This window comes from Lepisosteus platostomus, chromosome 7 (genome assembly GCF_059453375.1).
Source record: "Lepisosteus platostomus isolate fLepPlt1 chromosome 7, fLepPlt1.hap1, whole genome shotgun sequence".
Lineage (NCBI taxonomy): Eukaryota > Metazoa > Chordata > Actinopteri > Semionotiformes > Lepisosteidae > Lepisosteus > Lepisosteus platostomus.
In genome coordinates, this window is record NC_142617.1 from 5337291 (window position 1) to 5356258 (window position 18968).

General features: G+C 42.8%; 1 protein-coding gene and 1 long non-coding RNA gene across 8 annotated transcripts in view; one reads left to right on the forward strand and one right to left on the reverse strand.

The window, feature by feature from the left end:
* Positions 1–18968, reverse strand: part of atp8a2 (ATPase phospholipid transporting 8A2) — a 117502-nt gene that overhangs the window by 62002 nt on the left and 36532 nt on the right. For all 6 annotated transcript variants that reach the window (XM_088638787.1, XM_088638789.1, XM_088638790.1 and 3 more), the window contains one exon: positions 18136–18200. In XM_088638787.1, the coding sequence (XP_088494913.1) occupies positions 18136–18200 (65 nt within the window). The remainder of the gene's footprint in view (positions 1–18135; positions 18201–18968) is intronic.
* On the forward strand, positions 160–14290 carry LOC148657973 (uncharacterized). 2 transcript variants are annotated; one of them, XR_015940009.1, is made up of 4 exons: positions 160–538; positions 7498–7591; positions 8089–8165; positions 13657–14290. It is a non-coding gene; the product is annotated as an uncharacterized LOC148657973 (long non-coding RNA). The 2 variants fall into 2 exon arrangements; XR_015940010.1 differs by lacking the exon at positions 13657–14290 and adding an exon at positions 9258–10277.

Here is an 18968-nt window from a genome sequence, read left to right on the forward strand (position 1 = left end):
TGCAAGAATGCCAGTGCACCATGGAAGAGATCATCCTAATCTCCCTCTGTCCCCCAGCTATTCCTTGGCTCACTGATCGTGCAGTTTGTCGTCAGGGGTTGAGCAGAATGGGTATTTAAATCCCTCCTCTCTCTGGGCCCTTAAATAAGCAGTATTCCAGTCTGCCTAGCCAAAGGGGGGAATTAAGGTGCTGGCAAGCTTTCATACACACATGCATGCTCTAGGAGAGAGGAAACTCTCAGTGGAGGATGTGGCAGCAAAGAATTTCAATGGCTGCTGAACATCTTGGAAAAACAGCCCCCGGACCAAGCTGCTGCTCCTCTTCTCTCTCCTGGTAGGGTTACCGACCCCGTGCGAGGCAGTCTCCCTAGGGACCCAGGCTGAGCTCAGCTGTCCTCCTCAATCTGTCTTTGCCCTGCTGTTAGAAATGAGGGCCAGGTTCCTCCAACAAAAGGCTTCCACACAGCTCCTTCCATCTCTCTCGAAAGTGAAGTCATTGAACATGCTCCTGTTCAAATCTCAGCTGCCTGTTCTGAAGGTAAACCATGGTATATTTAAAATGGTCTCACGGTTTTAGCACATTGTTCCACTGCATTTTGCACTAATTTACTTTGCTTTATTGGTTTGCCTTTCTGAGGGTTTACCGCTTGTCAGCATGTGTTACTAGTTTCGTGCTAATACTCTGTGATAATACTGCAGCAAATGTTTGTAAGTACCATGGGATACTCTGAAAGGTTACTGACGTTTCCCCCCTGATATTTCATAGAGAAAAAAACACAGAAAGATTCCAGGGAGGACACCGCTTTCTCTCTCAACGCTGAAATTATTTGCAAATGTCTTGAAAATCTAAATTATTTTAAATCCAACATTGTACAAAATGTTCAAATGATCAGACTTATTTAAAGACTACTTTATTGAAAGTGTTTCCAGATTAGTATTATTAGAAAGAAACTGTAATTATTTCAAATGTTCCCTTCACACGCACTGCAAGCAGTCCTTCAGATGGAGCCGAGTTTCTAATCCCTGTGCTCTCGAATAAGCAGTACTTGTCAAATATATGAAGCAGCTGCTAAACTACTAAAGACTGTTTACTGCCCTCACAACCGGGAATAAGAGATGGGCAGCGTTTTTCTTTTGGCCTGGCAAAACACAGCAAACTGAGACAGCTTCTCAGGCGCATGTGAACCTGTCCCGTTGGGGATCTGTCAATACCGAGATTTATAACTGTCGTTAATAGCCCTTGTGTAGGCCGAAATGAGAGGAGCTGGGCATCGGCCTGTTTATCTCCCACAAACAAACGCACTGGCAGTGTTTATTTAACTGGGAGACTAGAGCAGATGGGTTTCTGGACGCCCTGATGATTAATTGAAAGTACAGTAGAAATGCTTGCGTTGAAATTGTAATCCGGGCAGTTAAGACTTGAAAGGAGAGTGGGGAGGGGAGACATGAAGAATTAAAGTGCCCGTAAACACATGGAACTCCCACTAGTATGGTATCGCTCCATCAGTCCGGCTGCTCACCCGGCACGAACATACTACATTCCTGGCTTCATATAAACTCGCACAAAATATCTAACACATATTAAAGGCTGTAATTCAAATAAGTGTGAAAGATGAAAAAATATAAATTATACTTATAATAAAAATCAGAAATATATCAGAAGTAAATCCTTCAGCACCAAGTGTAATTTATAATCATGATGATGCTCAAAAAAAAAGTTTCTTTGATGGAATCCTTGTTCCTGGCTGTGTAGTGTTTGTGTAACAGCCAATGTCTGTGATTTGTGAGTGCGGTGTATCAGATATGAAGATGAAGAATTGATACTGCCCTTGCCTGGCCTCAGCGAAGCCCCGAGAAAAGATCCAGAGTGTTTTTCCAATGCAGCGATGTGTCCAGACTCTCGGTGCGCTCTGTATTTACAGAAGTTTGTTTTGGCGAGGCAGGTTTCTCTCTAAAACGGCTGCCCTGCAAGGGGATCGCATTTCCGTACTTCAGTCATCATTTCTCCAATTGCTTGCTATGTTTTCCAGAATGCCACAGCTCAACTGCGCTTAGACCCCAGGGAAACACGGCTTACATTTCTCCACATTCCTACAGTATTTCTTTTCATCGCTGCTTTCCTTTGGAGGAAGGGGTCTGCATTGCTTTAGGGTTTTTGTTTTATAATTTTTAACCATTTCAATTTACACATTAAAACAGGCCAGAGAACGAATGCTCTCTTATAGTAAAACAACAGTTAAAGGTTCTTGCACAGTTTTCTCCAGCCATTTGGACTCCAGCTAATTAGCTTTAACTTTAACTAATATGTAGAGGCTAAGAGGGAGAATGCTTTTTTCATGGGAAGGGATTTCAGTTTTATTTAGTTTCTTTTGGAGTAAAAAAGAATAATAAAACTTTTGGCCCCTGCTGATTTTTTTAATGTCAAGGAAACTAATGTTAACTAATGTCTGGCTTCGTCTATGCAGGGGCTAATGATAAATTACTGGCATCCACACTGCCTTGACACAAAAACAGGCCGCGAATCCAAGAACTGTTCTAAAGCAAACACACTCATGCTCGTTCGTGTATAAGTCAATTATTCTGTATTATTTACGTCACATGAGCATGTAGTGAAGAGACAAAACCATCTAGCTCATTCGGTAGTTAGTAGCAAATTGATCAAAGGTCCCATTCAGCCAAATTCCAAGGATAACACGTTTGAATTTAATGGCTAAAAATACTAATACAGAGTTGCAGTATCAATAAGAATTTGTATAAATTTCATTTATATAATATTTTGATTCCAAAGCATCTCAAAGAGATGAAGAGCAGCACCCACTTGAGTGAAGCGTGGCAGCTGTTCTGTACCAGCAGATTCAACTACACAGCACATCATAGGGAGGAGTGACAAACCTCTTCACCAGCTGGGTTAAGGGGGAACATTACATAGGCCAGATAGTGCAAGGGCAGAGTGGAATTTAGTCAGAACAACATGGTTAATACCCTCCAACACTTACGAGTCTGCAACACTTACAACACACTGTCCCATTGGATAGAAAATACAGGCTACTTAGTGGTCCACCAAGACCACTTGCAGCAGCAGCCTGAATTTTCTTCCTGTCTCCTGTACCAACCCTAACCAATCCCGGCATTTTTCTTCTGAGATATGACAAGATTAGGATAGAAAGTTCTAACAATGCTGTCATTGCAAAAAGCTGGTGTGGTGTGACAGATTTCAATCATTGTGAAGGAGAACAGGACATACTACTACAGGAGGCACAGAAACTGACAGCCATTTTCTCCAGAGTGCGCCATTCACTTGTTTTATTTGTTTTTTTTTTACCTGAGGTGATTGCTAAAGCATAGCATCCTGCATGAGAATCCCTGGAAAGGAGGCCAAGACCGCAGGGAAGCTGTATAAGCACACAGGGATGATGAAGAGGACACTCTTACACTAGGGTGTGAGCAAGTTGATTTTAGCTGGCAGTTTCAAAGGTCACAGACTGATGATTTCAGGAGCTGCTTCTATGATATGAATAAATATCACCAGAAAGAGAAGAAGGTGGGGGCGTAAAGGAGTGCAGGCTAGGTTCAAACTCAGTGTTCGACCTTTATTCTGGCAGAAAAACAGAGCAATGACAGACTGTTTCTGAGAGCAACAGAAACCAGTTAACACCTGGCCCTTTGTCCTGTTACTAGGTGATGCAAATCACAATACAACAGGAAGAAAAAAAACAGTGTATTAGGTTTCAGTCACAAGAGTCACAAGAGTCCGACAACATCCAGTTACCTGATCCTGGTCTCCAGCCCTCTACCCCATCCTCTCAATAACCCATCCCCGTGCTGCTCTCTTGTCTGGGGAGCAATGGCACAATTTCGACAAGTATCAGAGGAGTTACAGTATCAATTTCTTGATCAGATTCCTTGACTTACAATAAAATGCACACATTACCTTAAACCACCAAACTTAACTTTCCACAGATAAATCCCATTTAAGGCATTAATGCAATCATGTTTAAACACAAAAGCAATGCAGATCCCAAGTAATAAAGAGAAGTCCTGGACTGAATTATGTGTTTGTTTCTGTCATACTACACTGTTTCGGATGGTGACTATGCCCACAGTTTCTGGTACACATCAACCGAAGGAGGGACCTTGAAGTCCCAGTCCGTCTGCACTTCAACCTTGTCAAGAAGGCTTTTTTTTGCCAATGGAAATATCAATAGAATATCTCTCACACCAGCAGACAAGCAGCAAGGCAGGAGGATGTGCCTGGACAGTTGAACAAATCGGAGATGATTCATGGCCGCGCTTGGGGTTTTCATCACGCCCAGCCAGGGCAAGGAGGCATGTCAGCAGAAGGCAGTCATTCCCTACGGGTGTGCTAGGCTGCTACTTACACGTGCTGCAAAAGCTACAAAACAGCCCGCGCCCCACTGATTAATGGGACATCTAACAGGCAGCTCCCCCTGAGTCCTGGTTTATCCAGTGTATTAGAATGGGTACTAAATTACAACTGTGCTGGAAAGTAAAACAATATCATGACGGTGTTCGCAGACACCACAGCTTTCTAAATGCACAGGACAGATCCATGACACACGCCTCTGTTTTCACTTTATTACGCACCAACACAGTTTGGAATCGCCCACTGATTAAGACTCTTTTTCAGCAACAATGCCTGTACCTACACGGGGAGAATGAGGACTGGCAGACCATCTCTGAAGTGCTCTCCTTCCGAATGCACTCATCTTTTGATATGCTAGGAGCTCCACGGTGCCTTGCAGGAAAGCTGGTGTTAAAGAGAGAAGCAACACTTCTCCCGCTTATGCCTCTGCAAGCTCTCAGCTCTCAGGTTCTCAGGTTCTCCGAAAGTGCAGAGGACCCACTTCTAATACCCACAGACCCACAGACTAATACCCACATATACCTGGTGTATCTCTGCCACTTGTGGAACCTCAGTCATTGATGACTAGTGACATGTCCCAAACTCAAACCAGCGGAAATCAAGAAGCGATTCTCTCTCGTGAAGTAACAGGCATGAGAGTCTGAGCATCAGACAGACCGTGCTGACACCACTCATTGTTGGGGTAACTGGATCTGGAGCCAGGGGTGGAAATCACTGGGCTCAAGCAATGGAAATCCATCACTCTCATTTTTAATGAAGAAAATGCCAGAGGATAAGATTAGAGGTTTTGGGTCTTATTCACACAAAAAAAGTTTTAACGATGTTTTGAAAAATGAAAAATAAACTCCTTATGTTTCAAAACCAAAAACAATCATGAATGCTCCAAAAGAGTCTCTTTCAGTTTGCATCACGGAAGACTGATCTCACAATCTATCCCTTTACTGTGTTGATTTTTGTCGTAGGAAAGGAGAGTGTTTCAGGAACAAAGTCTGTTATATCATTATAAAAACAGATTTTGGATAGTTTTGTGATTCTCTTCTTAACTACTGTTTACAAAGTGATGCTTAATTGCAGTTTGTCGGGTAGATAAATTTCCCTAAAACAGGAATATGTCCCTATGTTAAATTGTGTGAAGTGTGAAACAGCAGAGTTTAACCCGTTGCAAACCCGTTAACCTGATTCTGCCTGTTCTTTTGATTCTAACACGATGGTGGTACTTGCTTCAAACACAAATGTGTTTTTCTATCAGTTTTTTTCCTTTCAATGACTACTCTGTAAGCTTCAGTGCCTTTCTTGTGCAGAGCCCATTTTGTGCAGTCACCTCCGATTAGTGAGTGTGAGAATGCTTTGTTGCTATTTTAAGTGGGCTCAGAGAAAATTATCTATCAAATTCTTCTGTGCTTGGCATCCATTGAACTATGCTTTCATCTCTATGATGAAAAAAATACACTTAACTCCCCCTTGTCATGTAGCTAACTGGTCCTTGAAAATGTCTGCATTAACAACATAGAACTCCTGTTGAATAACACCGTACAGCTCTTTATCTATCTTCACCCTTATCTCCCTAGTATCAAACACAGTTAACCAAACCTCACTATCAACCCTTAAGCGGTTGTATTAGCACAACCTGATAAGGGCAGGCTATTTCGCAGTTGGAAGGTTGGCTCTGGCTGGTAAAGGTATTTGAACTTTACTTGGGACTGGTTTAAAAACAAACCCGTTTCATTTAAAAAAAAATAATTTTATGAAACAATAAGGGATAAAAAAAAACCTACCTGCACAGGTCTGAAACGGATGGTGACAGGTCTTTGCATTGAACAAGCAACACTATAGGAAATGCAACAGTGGGTTCCCTGTCTTACCGTCGTAATCTGATACTATAGGCAAGGCTTTGTTGAAGAATTATTTGCAATTTGGGTGATTAGAAATGTTACAGTCACTTTAAACGATGCCCCAGTATGTTAAGGTCAAGCAACGACATGTGAGAAATAAAAATCAAATCTTTAATTGTACAACTATTTTGGCAAATATTCTTTGCGTAAAATGCACACATTGAATCTAGAGCCTGGGGTGGAAATTCTGTAGGGCACTGTCAATTTTAATTACTATTGTGCAGGCATATACTGAACACTTACAACACATTAAAGTTAAATATTACACCCAAATGAGTTCTTTTGATTGTTTTAAACCATACGTAATAGCAGATCACACTCAAAAATACAATCTGTTTCAGTGTTTTGTTCAGTGAAAGAGCAAGTAAGACACTACCTGCACAAGTTTGATCACAAGATTAATGAGTCATAGCCTATTTTACAAACCATACATGTGAAGTAATGACGCTTGACATACACAGTGCTTGGCGATGGCATACTGTATAAACAAGAGCATACAAAATCAGAAATGGACTGATCTGCCTTGCAACAGTTTTACTTTTGCTGATATGATCTCTCAGAGACTGCCAGAAGATTGGCACTGAATCATCCGAAATAGCTCCTTCAAACTGACACTGTCACTGAGCAAGACCGCAGAGCTGCTCTTGGTGCAAAGTCGGGCCTGTGTTTACAAACACTGGCACCTGGCTAACAGACCACCTCAGAGGGGGCAGCACCTGCCTCCTGCTGCACAAACAGGGATACTCTTACAGCACATTCTGGCCAGACCTCCTGACTTATATCCAGCCCAGACAATACGTCTGGCTACTGCCAGCTGTCAGGGAGTGGGAAAGTATGGAGGATACCAAGAAGCAAGTTCTTAGAGAGCAGCTCCATGGATAATCCAGGCATAGACATTATGAGGACTAGAGTAAAACAAATTGGATGAATATAGGTATTTATGAGTACAAAAGACATAGTCTGCATTATGTTACCAGTACATTAACATTTCAACAGAGATAGAGCCTGCTGCTTAGGGTTCAAACTGCTTTGCGGTGGGAGTCTTAATTCCAGGCCTGAATACTACACCACAAACCTGCCTAGCCATGCCCCAATACTGCACTGGCCTGTAGGATCAGACAATGTGTGCTTGATGGAGAACCGCTTCAGTATCATTCAGCAGTGTGGTCAATGTTGAAGTAGGACTTCATGTGCCGTGACAAGATATTTGTTACCTTTCAGGCACAGTAAGACACTGGCAGGGCTGCACCTATCCGCTGAGGAACAGACAACACTGCACAGAAAGCAGCTGTAAATGTGCTCTAAAAACTTAAAGGTAAAGAATTACTCATCCTATCACATATGATTGTACTGTTAGAGGGGAAAAACTAGCCTTTATTTCCTTTTTACAAATGTGTTTTGTGTTTTTGTGAAAGGCTAGGTTTCTTATTATTAGGAGACCTCAAGGGGGTTAAGTGATCCCTTTACTTTACCTCTTACAAACCTGAGGAAAACATTCAGTGTGATTAATGCAGTGAGTACCGAACCCAAGCTGTAATAAGATTCCTGGCATGCAGGACTGTGACATAATGTCTTGTTAATGTTAATGTCAGGAGTTATGACTAGAGCAAAACAATGCTTTCTAAAAAAGCAAGGTGAAGAAATAATTTTGGCATAAAGATCTGTCGAGCTGCACTTGATCATATACATAAGGTATTAATGAGAAGATGAACTACTTTTGAGCTCCAGTTACAAGTGGGGCAGCGGTGAATTTCATTATAAGATAAAAGAACAATCAACTTGTTTTGTTGTTGTCTTGGGGCTCAACTGCAGGACTTCAATTGACTGCCAAGTCACCACACACTTCACTTCTGACCCTGTAGGGACACGATCCTGGTGCTTTTTGTCTGGTAAGTAGCTCAGGCCACTTTGCTTCCACAGAGCAGATCCTATCACTGAAGACAGAGCTGAAGGTGTTTGTAAGTGGTAAACAGGCAAGCTGTAAACACATATGATCATCCAGCCCACCCAGAAGAGAGCAGAACATCCCTCTCTCCTCTATGAGTGGAGAACAGTGCAGGGTTACAAAGAGACAACATTCACATCAAGATCACAAGTGATATGGAGCAGCAAATCCACAGATAACCCATGCTTGGAGACCCCAAGAGGAACTTGAGAAGTACAAGACCACCAAACAAATCCATCCAAAACACAAGGAGACCCAATTAAGGTTCTAATGTCACAGTGGTGTGCACAGGCCATGGGCGCCATGTAATCTTACCCAAAAGTTCTGGGCCCTGAGCAAATCAGGCTCGGTGCTAGTCAGGATCCCATTATATTTCATCTCACAGCTCTTCATGCACTGTGCTGAACGTCTAATTAACAGCATGAATGGCTGTATTTATCCTGGGGAAGGGGCCCTGGCACAAGCAAGGCTCTCCCTTCAGTGCCCGTCCCTGATCAGGTTACCTATGACTAATGAAACTCGCTGGTGGAGAGAGGGAAGGAGAGGAAGAAAAAGAGAAAATGGGGGGGGGGGGGCAGTGAGCATGGAAGATGGAAAGAGAGAGAGACGAAGGAAAGAGAGAGTGACAGAGAGAGTGGGAGACAGGTGGCCCGCAGTCTCACTCAGCACAGGCAGTGCGGCTACTCTCCTGGGGATAGATGTGCAAAGCTCTACTCGTTTTTTCTCTTAATACAGAGCTGGCAGCTTCAGGATTCTTGCTCGCTCACTCTCCCAGACAGCTCGGCGCAGCACGACAGATCATATTGCAGCACTTCAGGCTCCAGCTGTCACTCAGCACACAAATAATGGGTGGCGCTTAGTTAAATCCACCACTGTGCCATGGGCATCGCTGCATGCCCTGTGGTTCTGGCTGGCTTTGTAAACTGGGTGGCAATCTTAAATCACAGCAAAGGGGCAGATTTTTTACCACGGTACATTTGAAAACAGGAAGGGTGTGTAGTTACAGCAACAATAAACATAATCTTTCCTCAAGCAGGAGCTACAGAGTGGACAGAAGAAGTGGCCTGGAGTGCTCGATCCTCAAAAATGAAATGATAATTTTTACGCGCAGACAAGGTGGAACAGAATGTGCAGGAAACAACACACACCAGCTCTGCTTTACGATCACAGACAAAACAAAAGCATCCTTTTCCTGTTACTGGACTAGCAGGCCAGTTGAAGGTGATGAACTCTGTAGCAACAGCGCCGGGCCAGCAGCTAACAACAGGATTTTTTATTTCATGACATTTTAAACCCAAGTCTTGGGATGAAAACAAAACGCCTCTTTTCTCTCCAGTTCTTCATATATTTAAGTGAATCAAAGAAAGCCTCAGTTGGATGCAGCTGAAAGCTTATATTCATTCCCAAGCCCATCATGAGCCTGAAGAATGCACATGACTTGAATCAAACTGTAAAGAAATTTATTTTTTTGAAGATGACTTTAATTTTTTCAAAATGTAGCATCACCCTATTTAAGAACCAAAGCCTCTCCTAAATGATATGGAAATGCAACAGACTGTAGTGTCGAGCGCTCTCAGCCACAGCACCACTGTGATATCGGTTTCATCTTTCCTGGTTAACAAATTGCACTGCACCCGCCGGAATGCCAAACATCACGGATTGGGGACGAAAATGGAGCAAAGATCTTTAAAATCCCATCTGAGGATGTCTTAATCCAGAAACGAAGTATAGCAAAAAGATTGAACTGTTTTGTGCTTTTGTGAGCATCCACCCGAAAGACTTAAATGTAATCACAGCATGAGCGTCACTGCCAGGAGCAGCCGATAATGACCCATCGTGTGACTTGCTGCTTTGGAGTCAGTCTGGACAGCAGGATTCAAAAGTTCTGACCCTTTTTTAAAGTTAATATGGGAGGATGCCATAAAACACTGCTACAAGCAGGACCTGGTGAACAAATCGCAACAAAAAATAAATAAATTTTGGCAGTATGGAAGTCTAGGGTGAAAAAGTACTGAGCAGCTTTAAATAAGGGGAAGTTGTGCCTTCAGTATCAAGTGTAAGAGTATTTTTTCAGTTCATGTATTTTTTCCCATCCATCATCAGAAAGACATTTATTCCTGTAAGGATCATGGCAACCTGGAGTCTATCCTAGGAGCACAGGATGCAAGGCGGGACTGTAGCCTGGAGAGGACGCCGGTGCTGCACAGGACACACACGAGGACAATTTAGCCGAGACGGGTAATCTCTGGGAGGTGGGAGAAACCCACATGGACATTGGGGGGAATATGCTACAAACAAAATACAGGCAGGATGTGTTCCAATCTGAAATTGAGCACAGAACCCAAGAATGTTGAGCCAGCAGTCACATATCTCTTATTTAAAACAATTAATATCTCTATCCAAGAACAATTCTGCCCATTTAACACAGAGTGTGCTTTTTTAATGATCAATGACCTGCGATTTCCACAGCTAGGGAAGTTACATAATTGCTCTTCTCAGCTCCTGACTTGGTACTTACTAGGGCTAAATTACCTTTGTAGTGCCCGAGTGTGGTTCTTTACTTCCAAGAAGTTCTGAAAATGTAAGTGCTGACATGCTGTTTCTAACTCGCCTAAAACACGTTTGTTGTTTTTTAATTAAAGTAAAACACCAGAGAAGTGAATAATTGGCAGTCTGGAAACGTGGAAATGACTTCAGTCTTGGAAATTTGTGGCATTTTGATCAACCCTACTCTGGGGTTAATAAAGAGAGGCCTGCTCTATGAGGCAAGACTGATATTACTGCCGAGCCAGGATGAAAGCTGGCTCTGGGTTTGTGTAGCATGAAAAGGGTGTAGCATGCTGCTTTCATCCCGTTTTATAAGACAATTACTCCTACAGATTATTGCTCTAATGCAGACTCTCCATTTGCCCCAATCCTTAGGAGCTGTGTGAGGCCTGGTCAAACATTAGCTCAACTGCTCCTGGCCTTCCTGTTGGAAAAGTACACAGCGTCTGTTCTGTTCTTAGTCCACGTGCTTACTGTTAGACTTCAAGGTATATTATAGGAACATGCTATACCTCACACTCCAAAATCCCACTGCACACATTTTCCTGTTTTTATAAGGTCAAAGCTTCCTGCTGAAGTGCAAACAAAACATAGTGGAAGCTTTTTTCTGACAGAGATACAGTGCCTTGCGAAAGTATTCGGCCCCCTTGAACTTTTCAACCTTTTGCCACATTTCAGGCTTCAAACATAAAGATATAAATTTTTTATTTTATGTGAAGAATCACCAACAAGTGGGACACAATTGTGAAGTGGAACGAAATCTATTGGATTTTTGAAACTTTTTTAACTAATAAAAAAATGAAAAGTGGGGCGTGCAAAATTATTCGGCCCCTTTACTTTCAGTGCAGCAAACTCACTCCAGAAGTTCAGCGGGGATCTCTGAATGATCCAATGTTGTCCTAAATGACTGATGGTGATAAATAGAATCCACCTGTGTGTAATCAAGTCTCTGTATAAATGCACCTGCTCTGTGATAGTCTCAAGGTTCTGTTGAAAGCGCAGAGAGCATCATGAAGACCAAGGAACACACCAGGCAGGTCCGTAATACTGTTGTGGAGAAGTTTAAAGCCGGATTTGGATACAAAAAGATTTCCCAAGCTTCAAACATCCCAAGGAGCACTGTGCAAGCGATCATCTTGAAATGGAAGGAGTATCAGACCACTGCAAATCTACCAAGACCTGGCCGTCCCTCTAAACTTTCAGCTCAGACAAGGAGAAGACTGATCAGAGATGCAGCCAAGAGGCCCATGATCACTCTGGATGAACTGCAGAGAACTACAGCTGAGGTGGGAGAGTCTGTCCATAGGACAACAATCAGTCTTACACTGCACAAATCTGGCCTTTATGGAAGAGTGGCAAGAAGAAAGCCATTTCTCAAAGATATCCATAAAAAGTCTCGTCTAAAGTTTGCCACAAGCCACCTGGGAGACACCCCAAACATGTGGAAGAAGGTGCTCTGGTCAGATGAAACCAAAATCGAACTTTTTGGCCACAATGCAAAACGATATGTTTGGCGTAAAAGCAACACAGCTCATCACCCTCAACACACCATCCCCACTGTCAAACATGGTGGTGGCAGCATCATGGTTTGGGCCTGCTTTTCTTCAGCAGGGACAGGGAAGATGGTTAAAATTGAGGGGAAGATGGATGCAGCCAAATACAGGACCATTCTGGATGAAAACCTGTTGGAGTCTGCAAAAGACCTGAAACTGGGACGGAGATTTATCTTCCAACAAGACAATGATCCCAAAGATACAGCAAAATCTACAAAGGAATGGTTCACAAATAAACGTATCCAGGTGTTTGAATGGCCAAGTCAAAGTCCAGACCTGAATCCAATCGAGAATCTGTGGAAAGAGCTGAAAACTGCTGTTCACAAACGCTCTCCATCCAACCTCACTGAGCTCGAGCTGTTTTGCAAGGAAGAATGGGCAAGAATTTCAGTCTCTCGATGTGCAAAACTGATAGAGACATACCCCAAGCGACTTGCAGCTGTAATCGCAGCAAAAGGTGGCTCTACAAAGTATTAACGCAAGGGGGCCGAATAATTTTGCACGCCCCACTTTTCATTTTTTTATTAGTTAAAAAAGTTTCAAAAATCCAATAGATTTCGTTCCACTTCACAATTGTGTCCCACTTGTTGGTGATTCTTCACATAAAATAAAAAATTTATATCTTTATGTTTGAAGCCTGAAATGTGGCAAAAGGTTGAAAAGTTCAAGGGGGCTGAATACTTTCGCAAGGCACTGTATGTAATTCATGAGTGTGACAGGAGCAGAAGGCTCTTTGGTTGCTTGTTAACACACTCATGCAGAATGAAGGAGTACAAGAGAGGATCTCTACCTGTGGTTTCCTTTTCAAAGAGGAAACGGAGTAAGTTCAGACATCAGGAAATGGGACAAAATAAAAAGACCATAAGTTACAGACAGGGTTTTGATTCCAGTTTCAATGTTCAAGGACTCCTGTCTGAAGTCAGGCTTACTCAGCTCTGTGAGCCGTGGTCCTGCATCAATGTAATGCAATGGGTAATGCAAACAGGATACATTTTTAGGGTATATCTGGAAGGCAATAGGATCATCAATCTGAATCTCAAAATGTGCACTGCAGTGGTTGCACAGCTGGAAAGTGAAACCCAAGTGACCAGAGCATGAACCCATGAACTCTTGAGCTTGCAGGAAAAGTACACTATCAGCAGAGCCGTCACGCTGCTGACAGTGACTCAAGCCTGCTGTATGAGAAGGTGGGGGCCCAGCTGGCTGCTTGGTCCTGCTGTGAATCATCTGAAAGTCTGGAGCTGCCAGCTCCCTGTGGCTCAGTCTTTGCAGACACGTTTCACCTGAGTACATTTTTAATAGGTATTTACCAATACCTTGCTTGTCATGTTGCAGATCCACTGCAAGAGGGATGGTGGAGTGGAGTCTTGAGAACAAAAATGGATGTGTGAATAACAACAGTTTATGGCTGATCTCCTGAAAATGACCACTTTTTCATGAAAGACAAGACTCTTTTAGCCTGTGCTGCTGAGCCTCTGTGCATCTAATCGGTTCTACATGTGACAAAACACTCTCTTAGCAGCACAATTCATTAATTCCCCTTTTCACCATGGGTATGCACTTTACCTTAAAAGCGCTGAAACTTCAAAGTGAAATAAAACTAACGTGGGTTAATTTATCATATTGGACATCATCAAATGCATTATTTTATTCTGCGTGTGGAAATATTTTTGACGAGTGGCCACAGCTCTCCTGCAGGGCAGCTCTCCCAGAGTCACTTAGGAGCCTACTGCCTTCTCTAGCAATATGCTGTACAGGTTTTATCCAGTTTACAAAATCCTAGGAGCTGAATTTTTCCAGAGTGAGACAGCTGTGTCCCCTGTGCAGTGTGCCTGAATTTCCTTGCTAACTGCCCCCCAGAGCTGCACAAGCTTGGCCTCCTGAGCCAGCCTGAACGAGCCAACAGATGTGCGAGAGAGAGAGGAAATATGAATATTGTGGAATAAATACTGAGAGGTATCGTCTTTCATCTTTTGGGTTCTTTGCGTTTGTAACTCCCGGCCGGCTGACAGCTGCTCTTTGTGGGACTGTGGTGAGATTAAAGCTCATTTAGATGGGGGGGGAGCCTTGTGGCATAATGACACCTTTCATTCCAGTTTTAAGCCTGGCTTGATTTATTTTCATCACCGGACACAGAATTCAACAGCTTCCCATGTAAAGCAATGAGGAAACTGATTACCAAAGAGGTAATAACACTAAATGTTTCTCAGCCTGCTGCTTTGTACTTAAAAAAAACACGCAGCAAGCAGACCACCAGACAAGCCTCTCGGTCCACAGAGCAGGAGAGACTGTCGTTAAGAAAGCTGCTACTTTCCAGAGTGCTTTTATCAGAGAAGCTAATTGGTTTTACATTGCAGAACGGTTCAAAGCTATTTCTTGTTGCACCACTGTGGGCTCTTAAATGTTCACACTGGGCTCTGGACATTGTAGACTTGTTCCCTAGTGAGCAATCAGGATACACAAAGCCTACAAAATGAAAGAAATATGAAAGCCCAGTCAAAGAATCCTTCTACACCTGCTTGACAGAAAACCCCCCCAAAATATCAGAAATTGCACTTCTTCCAGAGAAGGCCTTGCAGCACTCAAAGGTGTGAAAGGAAAAACCATTTTGCCTTGCCTGCAGAAACCATCATCATTTCAAACATTAAAAAGCCAATGTTATTGATAGTTTAACTGGACCTCCAATAAAGCATCTAAAATCCAACAACACAAAAGATGTTGGGACAACAAAGTACATTTTACACAGAATCTCAGAGCCAATATTTCAGATGTAGAGCTGCATGACTTATGAAAGACTGGAGTACACTCCACCGTGCTTTGGAAGAAAAATCTCTCCAAGAAAGAACTGAATCCAAGGAAGAAACGGAATGGGACTCAGAGCAGGGACTGACTCCAAGAAAAAGGATCCAGTAAAGGACACGGCACACACAATCGCTCACACCCTCGCCCTTCGACACTCTTTTATAATAAACCCTGCTGATTTACGACCCGCTGCCCCTAACAACACAACACCACTTGTTCCACAGTTCCTTTTACTTTTTAATGTTGGGAAGTTACGTCACTCTCACACAGTCTCCTCCTCTCACTCTAACCCTGGGACATGCTCAATTCATAGCCCAGAGCCTCAAGCCCTGAACCATCTGCTACGCCCACCTGTGACCTTCAGAGTCCCTGCTGTTCACAGGCTCCTTGTGGAAGAGTGGAGCAGGAGGGTGGGGGGGGGGGTTGGGTTGGCGTTGCTGGTTTGTGATAATATTTTTCTTGATCTTTTTTTTTTGCTTTATGCTTTTACTAATGTTAAAATCTCCCAAAAACACATTATTTACCAAAAGGATACTCTTGGGCATTCTTAAAACAGAAAAGCCCCCCCCAAAAAAACATTAAGTAAACTCAATTAGAGGGATACTGCACAGTGTAACTCTTTCAGCGAGAGGCAGTGAGTGCCGGCAGAGGGCGGAGTGACGTCATGCAGGCAGAGCTCTGACATAGTGATTCCTTCAGCAGGCTGGGCCTGTGGCTCAGCCAGCCTCCCAGGAGAGACACTCTGTCAGAGAGCGAGCTGCAGCCCATTCATTACCTGCTTGCATGGGAAACAGCCTGGCTCCTTTACACAAAACTCTGCGACTGTCAGACTGACAGGCTGACCCCGCACTGCCCTTTCTCTTGCCTTTAATGTATGTTTGACGTACTGTATGCTGTATATTTACATTCTGACCCCACGACAGAAGGAAATGTTCTTAACTACAGATTCTCAAACTGCTCACTGAGCATCCTCAATATCCTAGGTACAGCAGACTAAATTGCCTTATTGCACACCAATCTTTGCCTCCTGCAAACTGATGCTGAAAGTAACATGATGAACTTAAACACTGACAGATGTGCACTGTGAGAGATTACATTTTGAAAGTTTTCAATGTGTTGGTAGCACAATGTCTGATTCCACCCCCTTCATGTTTTAAATCTCTGTAATACTGCTTCCTTCTTCATCAGTCCACCCTTTTCATTTTTGCCAACAGTTTCCATCACAGCTTTGCTTGAAGTGTTTCAACATTACGCAGGCATGTGTCGAATGCTCTGATACAGTACATGTCAGTTACTCTCTCAGTCCTGGTCCATGAATTCCAGAGGTCACTCCCTGATACGAGAACTCCACAGGACAGTCATTTGCCCTCTAATCTCAAGAGCAGCTTGTTTTTCTCTTGTCCTGCTGACAGTCACGTTCCACCCAAGATACAGATACTCGTCTTCCGGACATTGCCACATATTCCAGTGGGACTCAAAACCGTGTCTAAAAAATGTGGGAGGAATGTTCAACTGACCTGCTCAATAGCTTGGGTTTGTTTTAATTTAAATCCATGAGGAAACAAAATTTGCTTTCCTAATATATGTACATCCTTAACACTTTCCATTCTCTCCCTCTCTGGAAACAGATTTTTTTTACTCATTTATTTGGCTGACGCTTTTAGCCAAGGCAGTATTAAAATTAATATAACATAGCATAATGCCTAAAGAAAATTAAGGTATATAAAATATTGTAACGCTTGGTTAAAAACACATCCTAGAGCAACTGAGACAACAGAAATACACATACCATTAAAAACATTAAATGAATTTGTTGGCAGACTAGCAACAGAATGTTGCAGCTCACATTGACAATCTATTTGAGACATACTGTAAATGGGTGTGGTGTAAGAGTTCTTTCTTCATTACAACTAGAGACCTAAGGCAGGACCACAGCGCTGGCTGTTCCGCTGCAGGATTTCGGCTGCACAGTGTCTTTAGGAAGACTTGTGGAATTCACGGGAGGATGGCAGAGGTTCTTTGGAAAGTGCCTCCCCCCCTTTGAAAGCAGCTTTCCCCACAATGCTGAACAGCTCTGAGCACAATGGACAAAACGTAGTGCTGGAGCACAGCAGACTAATAATTCAGCTGCTCCTTCTCTCACAAGTTCTTTAGAAATAAGGTACTGTGTCAACGAGGAAAACCCAGATATAGATCTCCATACCTTCACTTAGCCAGAGCTTCTGAGTTCACCACACCGTGCCAGCTCCTGGAATGTGCTACTCAAAGCGAGGTGTGCTAGAGTCTGATTTCTTTATCTCCCCACTTCAGTGCAGTGCAGGAATTCAACACCATTCACTACCCACCATGTAAGAATTCTCTGAAGTCACTCAGATAAAAAAGCCTACAAGTGCCAACTGGTAATAACAACACTAGTTATATATTTCCAGGAATAATAAAACACTTTTGAAGTATTCTAAATTGCTTTTATTATACAATATGTAAAAATGTTGAACGCTGTTCTACACTGCTGATTGAAGATATGTACAGTACAAACAATTTCCAACACAAAAGTGATCTCCTAAATCTAGCAAACCCCTACTTTACTGATACCCAGCCACAAGGGGAGAGAACCTACAGACCTGGTGTTTTAACATCTGGGAACAGCTGCTAAGTTTAATATCTGCTCAGTATGAACCAGAGAGAAATCAGACACTGACTCACCAAATCCCTTCACTAACAACCACAGTAAAGTTTTATTGTCTGATGCAATTATAACAGCTGAATAAGTTTTTAAATAATCTCTTTATGTATGCTTTCAAGACAATTATTTTGTTTTTGAGTTTGGTATTGCTGTAATTTGCATTACTATTTTATAGGTTTTTAATTGATGTAAAAATAATCGTATTACCGTAATTCCATTGATCTTATGAAGTGTTTTTTTTTTTAATCTTTGTAACGTCTACAACACTTTTCAAAAATGAAATGATGCAGATAATAATGATCACGGACACCAAGCAGGTCTGTACTCACATCAAGGGAGTCCTCGTTGACAATGATGAGAGACATGCCATGGGTCACCAGCCGGCAGGAGTACCCTGAAAGGGAAAGACAGGGCACTGAAGGGTTAAACACGGGCCTTTATTCGGTACCCTCTGACACAGTTATGTAAATCAGACAGAACTCAGTAAATCAGACAGGCTTGCTCAACTCCAGCACCACGGCATCCCTGTTAACAATCTAGGTCTTTCGTCTCATCATCACCTCATCAATAATTTTGAATTTGATACTGCTTCATATATCCCATACCAAAACTGAGACTGTGCTCAGTGAAATGCTGAGCATTGTAGTTTTTAAAACAAATGATCATGTGCGGATTGGATTAAAAACCTAAAGACATGCACATACTGGGGTGAGTCCCAGCGACTGCAGCTAAGGAACCCTGAACTGCAATTGGCTCCAGTCCAGCTGGCACAGCAGAGACCCCTCTTTTCACGCCAGGTGACCACAGGTCAGGGCTGGATGGCTGGCCTTCTGAGAGGCCATCCATGTATTTAACATGGAGCACTACTGCTTCCTTCCTTTTTTTATGGAACAGACTAATCCTCGCTGATCAGAGAAGGGGTCTTGGAGACCCCTACAGGATAGACCATACAAAGGAATGTCTCCCAACCACAACAAGAACAGACACGTCACGTCACAGTTTCCCTATGGTCAAGGACCCCGAGAGACCCTAAACCTTAACCTGTGAGACAGGAAGAAAGCTGCTGTCTGTATCAGACAGAAACAGAACCCTGACGGGCCATGATTTCTGTGTCTAAGTTCATGTATCTGAAGCCTGTCGTGCTTTACTCTCGTGTGTGCTA